Source organism: Gossypium hirsutum, chromosome D11, assembly GCF_007990345.1.
Source record: "Gossypium hirsutum isolate 1008001.06 chromosome D11, Gossypium_hirsutum_v2.1, whole genome shotgun sequence".
Taxonomy (NCBI): domain Eukaryota; kingdom Viridiplantae; phylum Streptophyta; class Magnoliopsida; order Malvales; family Malvaceae; genus Gossypium; species Gossypium hirsutum.
In genome coordinates this window covers 64,470,628-64,484,199 of record NC_053447.1, presented here as the reverse complement: position 1 = coordinate 64,484,199, position 13,572 = coordinate 64,470,628, and the positions used below count along the sequence as shown (strand labels likewise).

Below are 13,572 nucleotides of genomic sequence, written 5' to 3'. Positions count from 1 at the left end.
GTAGTATTTGGCTCTCTATCCCAACTGGATGAACCAACCTCCATAATCACAACCATGTCCTTCCCCATGTCTTCTAGTTGCATTACCATATCAACAAAGTTAATTTTAATTTTGATTTTTATTAAATTCGAATTATTTTAAGTTTTGATTGTTTTTGATTTATTGCATCATTTTAGTTAATAAAAAATTATAAATGTTGGAGCTTGATTATACATAGGTTAAAGTTGCAATATTAATTCATGATTCATATACCTCATTGGTGATTAGTTTAGCCATATCTATTACAAAATCATGCATTTTCACTCTTCCATTTCCTACATTTTCTAACAATCAACTATCAACTAATGTTCTTAGGATAGTCTGACACTTGGCAAAGTTTGCTTCCATGTTACCCACATCCTCTATTAATCCCTTTCCAATCTAATCCCTTATCAATTATTCCTTTAGAATTCTCGAATCTTCACGATACAGTGCGTAACTATAGAAACAATTTTTATTCTTTGATCATCCAATCAGTTGTAACTAAATCTCATTTGCTGATGATTTGTTAAGGTTTTGTTGGGATTAAATTAATACTCCAAGCTCATGAAATCACAACAGCTCTCCCAACTTTGAATGTATGAATAAATATGGATGATATAAATATATATGAATATAAATCAAAGAATTAAAAGTGTTGGTATGTATTCTTGTAAATATTCAATTTAAAGAATAAAAAATACAAGTTGAATAACTAGAGACGTGTTGGATACTGTCTTTAAGGATATTTCGCTGGACCTACAATTAATGCTACACTAAATTTCTGAAGTCGATTAATCTTTTATTTTTTAAGTTATTAGTGCACTATATATAAAAGCTAATCCAAGTGCACTAAGTGTTTAGAAACTTAAGGTTTAACCGAGACTTACAATTACAAAAGAAGAAAACACTCTTATTAATACACAATACAATTATAATATGATACACACTTCTCTCTTACATCATTACAAGAATGAAAGCCTTTACCCCTATTTATAGAGTTTAGTGGCCGTTGGATTGTTGATACATGTCAATATCCTTACTATTAATTTTACAAATATTTAATAACTAGAATATTCATATATAATATCTAGTCTTATAGATAATATCCTATTTCTTTATTTTATATTCTAGAATCTTCCAAAAAAAAATCTTTTAAAGGATAAATTTGGCTTTTATCCAAAAGTTGCATTGGCTTCCAACCATATATATAAGAATTTTATTGGCTAAAAATAGCAAAGGTAAGTGAAATAGTTTGAAAATAGTTCAATGAATTTGGATTTAACTAAAAATAATTTCAATCGATTAAGTTATTTATAACTTGGATAAATATAAGTTTTATTAGTTAAAAAGTTTATTTTTCTTGGACTCTAAAAAATCTAATAAAAAATATTTTAAAAACTAAAAGGTTCAAAAATCTATTACAATAACTTTTTGAATCTAATGAACAAATCTACCTTCTCAACTTGATTCCCTCTAACTCATGAAGTATAAAGATTTATAAACAAATATCTCAAAATCTTTCTTTAAGAATATGAAATTTGATTCCTTTGAAATGTCTCAATTTTTCTAATATGTATATCGTCTTGTTGATATAGAATATTACGAAGGAAAAGTATTGAATGGAAAAGGAAGACACAATAAACAAGCATCAAAATACAATAACCAAAGCTTATTACAACCAAAAAAGAAATGAGGTTTGATTCAAATAAAGAAGACAGCTTGCAATTGCATTCATCAAAGTTTCCTAGAAACAAGAAAATATAAGTAATGCCAATGTTACTCACAGATTTCCACCACTCATTTATCGCTACATAAATAGAAAATGAGAGCTGGTGAAGATGATCGGATTTGGGGAAGACTAAAAGGCACCCTTTTTAATTTCCGATAATCTATTACATCAATCCATCTAAGGGATTCACAAACCACCACTGCATCAACATTGCAAATACTCTTCAATTCAGGTAGGCATTCCAGTACAAGTATGTTTAATTTTAGAAGGCAAAATTCCATGGTAGTCATTCCTCTTCTGTCCCATTCAAAATCTAATGCTATTATTTCCTTCCGTTGGACACGTAATGAAACCTCAAGCACTTCCAAATTTAACGGCATGCAGTTTGGAGAGAACAATTTTTTCATATTTTTTTGATTAAAAACCGTGATTTCCATTAAAACCAAACAAAACCCAATCAAAATAGTTAAAGAAACCAAAAACATCTTAAAAAAACAACAATAGAAAAGAAAAAGTAAAGTGGAAACCCGGTAAAACAAAGCTCCAGACCACCATGTAAATCTCTCTAGTAACTAAAGCATGGCTTTCAATGAATTCTTCAGCCCAGTCCAAACACCCCTGAACAAAACCTTCTGTCGATTACAAAACGTTGCTCGTCTCTTCAGCAGCCACCAGCTCTTTCGCCACCGCCGAAATGTCTTCCATCCAAAAGGTATTTTCTAATCTACTGTAACCCTCCCTAGCAATGGGATGAGCCACTCGATTAGCCTCTCTTCTAACATGTTTAACGCTAATCTGATGAAAAAACCTTTCAAATGCTTTGATGTCTGCTATAATCGAGTCCAAATGTGCTCTACCATTTTCTTCCTGATTGATTTTCTCAATTACTACCCGCGCATCTCCTTCAACCTCTACTTTTGTGAACCCCATTTCTTTAGTAAAAAGGAGACCTTGATAGCAAGCTAAAGCTTCAGCCAAACCCGCATCCAAAACGTTGGAGTGAAGAGTAATCCCACTACCCATAACTTCCCCTTTCTCGTTTCTAATGATGAACCCCGAACAGGACTTATTCGATTGAACTTTGTAGGCTGCATCAAAATTCAATTTTACCCATGAAGCTTGTGGGGGTTTCCATCGATCGATATCCACCTCTCTAACAGTAGGTAATTTCTCCTTCAAAACTTCGATTTCAGCATGCATACTCACAATTTTTGCTACTGTCTCATGTCTTGTTACTACTTTGCCTTCCATAGTTTGTCTATTATGAGCCCACCAAATTGCCCAAACCGCAATAATAACCTTTTCCCAGACCCTCTCCGCTCTGTCTTGTACCAAAAAATAAAACCATTCCCAAAAAGTCACCTGTTAAGAAATGGCTTAAAATTGGTAGTGGATTGTTGTTGTTGGTAGTGGGTTGTTGGTGGTAGTGGATTAGTGGATGGTTGTTGGTGTCCATTTTCAACCACAAATCTTTGCCAAAGTTTTGGACAATTATGTCCTTGAACTCTCTTATAAATAGAGAGGTTCATTAGCCATATTCATCATCCCAAACCAAGAGAGAGCAAAGCTTGTTCTTTGAAAGCTAGGATTTTAGCTTTCGGGTTTTCTATAGGGGTTGAGAGTTGTGAGGTTCTCGGGTTGTGTCTTGAGTGTAAAACACTTGTAATCTTCATCTTGTTATAGTGAAATTTCTTTTCGCCTCTGCCCGTGGACGTAGGCATTAAAGCCGAACCACGTAAATCCTTGTGTTCACTTTATTTTTCGTTCCGGTCAATTTACTTGTAGTCATATCGGAGTTCTCGAATCGATCTTTTCCGCAACAAATTGGTATCAGAGCGTAGTTGAAGGAGTGATAATATTTTCTGAATTGCCCTGTGACTGCAGCTTTGTCTGATCTTTCACATCAGGAAGAAAATATTATCATTCATTCAAAGGTTCCAAATTATGGCTACAAGTGTTTCATCGACTAAGTATGATGTCGAGAAATTTACCGGGAAAAATAGTTTCAGTTTATGGCGCATCAAGATGCGGGCAGTGCTGGTTCAACAAGGATTGCTAAAAGCATTGTCTGGTAAAGATAAATTACCAAGCACGCTTTCGGAAGAGCAAAAGGATGACATGCTAGAAAGAGCACATAGTGCTATTCTGCTATGTCTAGGAGATGAAGTGCTACGAGAAGTAGCGGATGAGAAAACCGCGTCCGGTTTGTGGCTCCGGTTAGAGAGCAAGTACATGACGAAGTCATTGACGAACCGGCTCTACCTCAAACAAAGACTCTATGCCCTGAAGATGGAGGAAGGTACACCTGTTTCCCAGCACCTGGATAAATTCAATTCCATTATCATGGATTTGAATAATATCGATAACAAAATCGATGATGAGGACCAAGCAATAATTGTTTTGTGTTCTTTGCCTCCCTCGTATGAGAATTTTGTTGATACAATGATGTACGGTCGTGATGACCTGACTCTAGAGGAGGTGAAAAATGCCTTAAGTTCCAGTGAGTTGAGGAAGAAAATCACTGGTAAGGTGGTCGAAAACAATGAAGGCGAAGGCTTGGTTGCTCGAGGAAGATCCAAGGCAAAGGGTGGAAGTTCAAGTAAAAGCCATCCTAGATCGCAGTCCAAGAAGAGAATACAGTGCTACTACTGTAAGAAGTACGGGCACATGAAGGTAGATTGTCCGAAAAGGAAGGAGAAATCAGAATCACAGGAGCAACAAAATGATCGTGCGAATGTAGCTGATGCAGATTCTTCAAGTGATGCCGAGATCGTTCTTGCAGTATCCGACTCTTACGCTGGTGGGAGATGGATTCTTGATACGGGAGCTACATTTCATATAAGTACTTCGAAAGATGCATTCTCAACATACGAGAAGCATTCTGGTTCAGTACTAATGGGAAATGACCACGCATGTCAAGTCATGGGGATTGGCACAGTTCGTATAAAGATGTTTGACGGTATTGTTAGAACTCTAACTGATGTTCGGCACATTCCAGAAATGAAGAAAAATTTGATCTCTTTGAGTACGTTGGACAAGAAAGGCTTTCGGTACTCTGCTGAAGGTGGAGTTCTCAAGGTATTCTCGGGTGCTTTGACTGTGATACGTGGTAATTTGGAGCGGGGCCTTTACTTCCTCGATGGTTCCTCGGTTACAGGTGTTGCGGGAGTGTCATCATCAGATGATCTAGATTCTGACACCACGAAGTTATGGCATATGCGGCTCGGGCATATGAGCGAGAGAGGCTTATCGGTGCTAAGCAAACGAGGATTATTGTCTGGGCAGTGTACAGGAAAGTTGAATTTCTGTGAGCACTGCGTCTTCGGTAAGCAGACTCGGGTAAAGTTCAGCACTGGGATTCACAAGACAAAAGGCACAGTGGATTACTTCCATTCTGACCTTTGGGGGCCTTCTCCGACAATTTCTAAAGGTGGTTACAGATATCTGCTTACCTTTATCGATGATTACTCGAGAAAGGTTTGGGTGTATTTTCTGAAGAGCAAGTATGAGGTTCTCATCAACTTCAAGCAATTTAAAGCTTTGATCGAAAATCAAACAGGAAAGGAGATCAAGCGATTCCGGACGGATAATGGCTTGGAGTTTTGCTCAGGTGAATTCAATGAGTTCTGCAAAAATGAAGGAATAGTGAGACACCGCACTGTTCGTCGAACACCACAACAAAATGGAGTTGCAGAACGCATGAATAGAACTCTCTTGGAGCGAGCTCGTTGCATGCGATCAAATGCTGGGCTCGGTGAAGAATTTTGGGCTGAAGCTGTTAATACTGCTTGTTATTTGGTTAACAGATCTCCGTCAACAGCTATTGAGCTGAAGACTCCTGAGGAAGTATGGTCTGGTTCTCCTGCTGATTACTCTGGTTTAAGAGTGTTTGGCTGCCCTGCGTATGCTCATGTAAATGAGGGAAAACTCAAACCGAGGGCGAAGAAATGCATATTTCTTGGATACGGCCAAGGGGTGAAAGGATACAGGTTGTGGTGTCCTGATCCGGTTTCGTCCAAGTTCATCATCAGCAGAGATGTGACTTTTGATGAGTCATCCATGCTTCGATCCACCACAAATTCCCGGGAAAAGGAGGAGTCAGATAGAATGGGAGATCACGGTGTTGAGAAGCAGGTGGAGTGTCAGGTGGACGCTCCAATTCCTACGGAAGGTACTTCAGTCCAGGATGATCAAGTTGAGGTGCAAGATTCCGATGAAGATGAGTCACCTCAAGAAAAACCATATAGCATTGCCACTGGAAGAACGAAGAGACAAATCAAACCAAATCCGCGTTACGCTAATCTGGTGTCTTTCGCGCTCAGTGTGGCGGAGTCCATTGGTATAGAACCTTCCAGTTATAATGAGGCTGTCACGTGTGATGAGTCGGCACAGTGGGCAATTGCTATGAGTGAGGAGATAGAATCTCTTCACAAGAACCATACTTGGGAGTTGGTTAAGCCGCCAAGTAACCAGAAGATAGTTGGTTGCAAATGGGTCTTCAAGAAAAAGGAAGGCATCCTAGGGGTTGAAACAACTAGATTCAAGGCACGATTGGTTGCTAAAGGCTTCACTCAGAAAGAGGGGATTGACTACAATGAAGTTTTCTCCCCAGTCGTAAAGCATTCTTCCATTCGTGTATTACTTGCCATGGTGGCCAAGTCTGATCTAGAACTTGAGCAGCTTGACGTAAAAACGGCGTTCTTGCATGGTGAGCTCGAGGAAACAATCTACATGCGTCAACCAGAGGGTTTTACAGTTCCTGGTAAAGAAGACCATGTCTGTCTATTAAAGAAGTCTTTATATGGATTGAAACAATCCCCAAGGCAGTGGTACAAGCGGTTTGATAGCTTCATGATTCAGCATGGTTACACAAGATGTGACTATGATGCTTGTGTCTATCATCGGAAGCTCTCAGATGGTTCGCACATTTATTTGTTGCTGTATGTTGATGACATGTTAATTGCTTCCAAAAACATGTCGGAAATCAACAAGTTAAAGTCGCAGTTGAGTGGTGAGTTCGAGATGAAGGATCTGGGTGCTGCCAAGAAAATTTTGGGCATGGATATTCACAGAGATCGCAAGGCGGGCAAGCTTCGTGTGTCGCAGAAGAACTACATTGAAAAGGTTCTTCAACGCTTCGGCATGGATAAAGCGAAAACTGTGAGTACTCCGTTGGCACCACATTTCAAACTCTCTGCAGAGTTGTCACCACAATCTGATGAAGAAAAGCAGCAAATGTCTCACATTCCATACTCGAGTGCAGTTGGAAGCGTGATGTATGCAATGGTTTGCACTCGTCCAGACATTTCACATGCAGTTAGTGTGGTCAGCAGATACATGAGTTGTCCTGGCAAGGAACACTGGCAGGCCGTGAAATGGATTCTCAGGTACTTGAGAGGTTCTGCAGATTTATGCTTGGTATATAATCAGAGTGACTGCACTAGCAGTGTCACGGGCTATGTGGACTCTGATTATGCTGGAGATCTGGACAAAAGAAGATCTCTGACGGGTTATGTTTTCACTTATTCTGGAGGAGCCATTAGTTGGAAAGCTGTGTTACAGTCTACCGTAGCCTTATCTACGACTGAGGCGGAATATATGGCGTTAGCAGAAGCAGTGAAAGAAGCATTGTGGATGAAAGGTCTAGTAAGCAGTTTGGGTTTACAACAGGATTTCACTGTTGTATTTTGCGATAGCCAGAGTGCCATACATCTGACTAAAAATCAGATGTTTCATGAACGGACCAAACACATTGATGTCAGATATCATTTTGTTCGGGAACATGTTACGCAAGGTGACATTGTTATCAGCAAGGTTGCTACCGAGAAGAATCCTGCAGATATGTTAACTAAGGTGATCCCTGCATATAAGTTCAAGCATTGCTTGGACTTGATAGGTATTCGGGATTGATTAGCGCCAGAGAGGCGTTTGGAAGAGGTGATCCAGTTCGAGGAATTCACTATGATGTTCAGCTTGGTAAATTTCAAGCCAAGGTGGAGATTTGTTAAGAAATGGCTTAAAATTGGTAGTGGATTGTTGTTGTTGGTAGTGGGTTGTTGGTGGTAGTGGATTAGTGGATGGTTGTTGGTGTCCATTTTCAACCACAAATCTTTGCCAAAGTTTTGGACAATTATGTCCTTGAACTCTCTTATAAATAGAGAGGTTCATTAGCCATATTCATCATCCCAAACCAAGAGAGAGCAAAGCTTGTTCTTTGAAAGCTAGGATTTTAGCTTTCGGGTTTTCTATAGGGGTTGAGAGTTGTGAGGTTCTCGGGTTGTGTCTTGAGTGTAAAACACTTGTAATCTTCATCTTGTTATAGTGAAATTTCTTTTCGCCTCTGCCCGTGGACGTAGGCATTAAAGCCGAACCACGTAAATCCTTGTGTTCACTTTATTTTTCGTTCCGGTCAATTTACTTGTAGTCATATCGGAGTTCTCGAATCGATCCTTTCCGCAATAATAACCTTTTCCCAGACCCTCTCCGCTCTGTCTTGTACCAAAAAATAAAACCATTCCCAAAAAGTCACCAAATTCAGATTATTAGGCCAGGTAATACCTATTGTTTCCCAGATGCTTGACTTGATTACATTCTGCTACCACATGCAGGAACGTTTCCGAATCAGCATTACAGCGTACACAGATTGCATTATTTCGGATCCTCCTATTATAAAGTGTCTGACCTGTTGGGAGGAAACCTCGTAGCGCTCTCCACACCGTTATCTTAATCTTTGAAGGTAAAGACAGAGACCATAATCTTTTGTACATCGATCGTATATTGTCTGAAATTTCTGAATATTCTTGTAGAGACATGAGCACTTTATATCCACTGCAGACAGAATATTGACCTGTTTTTTCCCCGCGCCACACCAGGCAATCTTCACGTACAACTTTGGATAAAGGGACACATTTGATTGCCTCCGCATCTTCAGCTAAAAAAATCCTGGTAATCATCTCTTCTTTCCAAACCCTTCTTTCCTGATCAATTAATTGATTCACTGTTAGAACTAAATCGTTAATAGGATCAGTATTAACCTTGCTGCCAAACTTTTGTGGCAACCAACGATCATGCCAAATGGATATCCTCTCTCCTGTACCTACTCTCCATCCTATCCGTTGCTCTAACAAACCCCTAGCCGCATATATACTTTGCCACGTATACGAAGGGTAAGATCCAAGTCTAGCTCCCCAAAAACTTGAATGAGGATAGTATCTTGCTTTAAAAATTTTAGCTAACAACGAGTCCGGTTTTGTGATTAACCGCCATCCTTATTTAGCTAATAAAGCGATATTAAATTTCCCCATATCGCGAAAGTCTAGACCCCATTCTCTTTAGCCTGACATAAATCAGTCTAGCAGGACCAGTGCAAACCATGCCTATTACCTCCCTTTCCCCACCAAAATCGATTCATAATCTTTTCCATTTCAGCACATAATGACTTTGGAAGCAAAAAACAAGACATTGAAAAAATCGGTATGGCCTGTAATGCTGCTTTGATGAAGACATCTTTGCCCCCTTGAGACAATATTCGACTCCCCCACCCATCAATTCTTGTTCTCAGCCTATCACACAATCTTTGGAAAGCCTCATTCTTCTTCCTCCCCACCGTTGTAGGCAGACCCAAATACTTTTTCATGCTCGTTACGGACCTAACACCCAAATAATTTGTCAACTGCTCTCTAGTTTCTTCAAAATAGTTAGAACTAAAGAAAATTTGAGACTTGTCCAAATTAATCTTCTGACCTGAAGCTTTCTCATAGTCATCAAGAAATCCCTTCATTATCCTACAACCATCCTCATTTGCTTCTCCAAAGATAATGTAATCATCCGCGAAAAACAAATGAGTTACCCTCGGGCCCCCCGACAAACACGTGCGCCTTGAATAAGACCATCCCTCTTGGCTAGTTTAAGTAATGTTGAAAAACCTTCAGTACAAATAAGAAACAAATAGGGACTCAACGGATCCCCTTGTCTGAGTCCCCGTTCCGGTTGAAAAGGCTCACTCAAGCTTCCATTAATCGTAACAACATAAAAGACCGAAGAAATACGATGATTTATCAACTCCACCCATTTATCATCAAACCCCATACTCCTCATCATACCTGTGACAAATCCCCATTCAACTCTGTCGTATGCTTTACTCATATCAAGCTTTAAAGCAAAAAAACCCTTCTTCCCTTTCCTTCTATTCTTAAAAGTGTGTATAATTTCATAAGCCGTAAGAACATTATCCGTAATAAGCCGACCAGGGACAAACGCTCCTTGAGCTTCATCAATACAACCATCTAACACTCTCTTAAATCTGTTAGCAATGACTTTCGGTATAATTTTATAAAGCACCGTACATAAGTTTATGGGCCGAAAATCTGTCATACAATCTGGCATTGAGACTTTAGGGATTAAAACAATCGTTGTAAAATTAACCTCATTCAGCTGTTGTTCTCTATTAAGTACTCTAAGGGAAAAGCTTATAACATCCTTGCCTACAATCGCCCAAAATATTTGAAAAAACACTGCATGGAAGCCATCAAAACCCGAAGCTTTATTTCCCCCCATCTCCTTGACCACCCTCCTAACTTCATCCTCCCGGAAAGTATCCAGCAACATTCTATTCATCTCAATTGTTATCATTTTTTGGACCCCTTCAAAAAATTTTTGAGCTCCTCTACTTCCCTCACTCGCAAACCGTTCTTTAAAATAACTGGTTGCAATTCGCATAAGATCTTCGTCCGTATCTTTAATGGACCCATTTTGGTCCTTCAGCCTAGCGATCTTATTTTTACGACGTCTTCTTGAGGCAAGATTATGGAAAAAACTAGTGTTCCGATCCCCATACCTTAACCAATTCGATCTAGCCCTTTGCTCCCAATAGAGCTCTTCCTTATCAATCTCGAGATTCAGCTCTAATTTAGTCTTAATCATAGCCTCGAGAATGTCATCTGAAGGATCTTCCTCAGACAGTTTATTTAACTGGTCTGACAGCTTCTTCATATTCGCACCCCTCTCATTCTTTAAATGGCTAGCCCATCTTCGGAGCCCCTCACCCATCAGTGTTAATCTTTCAGGCACTGACACATTTTTATTGGAGTCCCACAAAGATCTAACCTACTCATGACAAGAATCTTCTAACAGCTAAGAAGTTTCAAAGCGAAATAAACACCCTGAATTTGAAGAATTACCATTGCTTGTCGAAAATTCCGTATCCAACAGCAGAGGACAATGATCAGAAGTTGAATTATCAATGTGAAGGAGCCGGTAGAACGGAAACATCTCAGTCCAACCCAAAGTAGCCACTCCCCTATTAAGCCGCTCTATTATATTATTTGCCTCAAAATTCCCCCTTTCCCACGTGTACCATCGGCCGTAATACCCTATATCCACCAGCTCACAATCTTCCAAAGCTGATCGAAAAGCCTCCATTTGCCTTGCTTCCCTCAAACGACGTCCTTGTTTCTCAGAACTAAATAAAATCTCATTAAAATCCCCTACAACAACCCAAGGCAATTCATTGTTCGTGCTCAGCCGCTTTAGCAAGTCCCAAGAAATATCCCTCCACCGACAATCTGGAATACTGTAGAACCCTGTTAGTTTTCACTTTGTCGCCCCATCACTATTAACAATAACTGCATCAATGTGATTCCCCGAATAACTTGAGATGGTAACATCCATCGAACTACACCAACTCAAAGAAAGGCCCCCTCATGATCCTTGAGCTGAAATATCCATCCCATTCGCAAAACCAAATTTCTTTCTTATTCTTTCCATTCTCGATTTCTCTACTTTTGTCTCCATAAAAAAACAAACTTGGGGACAGTACTTTTTCAGCACATGCTGAATTTTCTAAACAGACCGTGGGTTCTCCAGCCCACGGACGTTCCAACTTAATATTTTCATAATGCTCGGTTGACCTGCCCTGCAGGTTCAGCCGTATGGTTGATTTGATTAACATCCTCCATTAACCCATTTTTCCACATCATATCATCGGTGGTGGAGGCATTTTGAATATTATTGGGTCTAGGCCTCTTTTTCCCCTCTCCTCCAATAATGGGTCGATCCTCTTCAATAGACCCAACTTCCATCAACACCAACTCCTCATTCACAATCTGTTTTGATTTTTCATATAAATTCAGCCCCAAATTCGCTCCATTATTCCTCATTAGATTTAATTCCCCCAGATTCTTTCCTTGTTTGCCTTCATCATTTTTAGAAATTCCCTGATACCCTCCCCAAATTTCAGTTGGTTCCCTTAACCAAATACTGCCTACCGTCGCCGCCCTACGTGGAGGAGCTTTGAGCGAGATATCCCACTCAAGAGGAAGCTCCTTTCTCCCTGTCACCATTCGTATAGGACAACAATTCTCACTATGTCCGAGCTTGCCACACAGAAAACAAAATGTTGACAACCTTTCATATTTGAAATTAGCAAAGAACTCTTTTTTTGCCATAATTAGTTTCTTTCTTCTCTTCAGACTTTGCCGGATATCAACTTTAACTCTAATCCGCATATAATTTCTTAATCCCTCCATAATCGCTTTGACATTGTACTCCACAAAGGCTCCAATAAAATCTCCAAACTGTTTAGCAATAGCTTCCGTAAAGAGACTAGGTGGCAGATTATAAATTTGAACCCAGAACTCGGTATATAATAAATCCACTTCCAAGGGATATTCGCCTTGTTTTAAGTGATGAAAAACAAGTAAATGGTTGTTAAAAGTCCAAGGAGCGCCCTATCAAAATCCATTTCACAATAAAATTGAAAGACAAACCTTTTCTCACCCACATCTGCAATGGAAACTCCCCCCAAAGGATGCCACAGATTTGCCATCACAGTCCGCATAGCCTAAAAATTTATCGAAGTTGCTGTTAGAAAACACCCTACCAAGCACAACTCCGAAAAAGAGTCTTCTATCTCCTTATTCTGTTCAATCTCCCAAGCTTCCAACTCCTTATTGTCTCCTTCCTCCGTTAAACGCAGATCTGCTAACCCCTCCTCCATAAGAAACACCAACAGTCGACACACACAAGAAAACACTAATAACCAACAGACACCAAATGCTACTCGGAGCATACTATCAAAACCATTTGTTGCAATTTTTTCATATTTTTTACATCCCTTATTTCAAGATATGTAAGAGGAAAAGGTGCCAAGTGAGGTTAGGACAAACCTGGAGAAAAACATAACCGTGTTTAAAAAATTTTAAATTTATATAAATTTTGTTCGCCATATGATGTCCATGTTTAGGATTGATGTCCATGTTTATGATCGGTAAGGGAAGAGGGGAAGGTAGAAAATATTTTTAGGAATGTTGAAATTAAAATTTAATTTTTATAAAAATAAAAATATAATTTCATCATTTGAATAGTATATATCTTTATAAAAATATAATATTTTTATCATTTAAAATTATAAAATAAATAGTCCAAAAATTTTAGGATTTCGATTCACATCCCTTTAATCTGATAAGAGAATCAATAGAATACTTATCATAATATATTAAAAGGATTAAACTAATAATTTCACCCTTGCACAACGAATTAACACCAAAATAACAACAAAATAATTTAACAAAACTTACGTTATCTTTGGATTATAAACGAAATCGGAGATTCAAAGCAAAAGAAAAGAAAAAAGAGAGGAAAGAACCAAATAGAAAACAATAACAGGGAGAAAAAAGGTGAAAGGGGGTGAGAGAATAATGGACGGTTTAGTAGACAAATAAGCTCATCCTTATCAACAATCTAATAAAATAAAAAGATAAGCCTAAAAAGTCAAGCTTAACATAATATCAAAATTAATAAAAAATCTAAAATAAAAGAATTAA

At 38.8% G+C, this 13,572-nt stretch overlaps 1 protein-coding gene across 1 annotated transcript; it reads right to left on the bottom strand.

The window, feature by feature from the left end:
* Positions 1-2,389: 2,389 nt before the first annotated feature.
* LOC121223238 (uncharacterized) lies at positions 2,390-3,001 on the bottom strand. The gene has a single exon (XM_041104369.1). The coding sequence runs from the start codon at positions 2,999-3,001 to the stop codon at positions 2,390-2,392; it is 612 nt and encodes a 203-aa protein (XP_040960303.1).
* Between the last annotated feature and the right edge of the window lie 10,571 nt (positions 3,002-13,572).

Excerpts from the sequence above, each read along its gene's own strand:
- LOC121223238 (XM_041104369.1), bottom strand. The coding sequence starts at position 3,001 with ATGGAAGGCAAAGTAGTAACAAGACATGAGACAGTAGCAAAAATTGTG.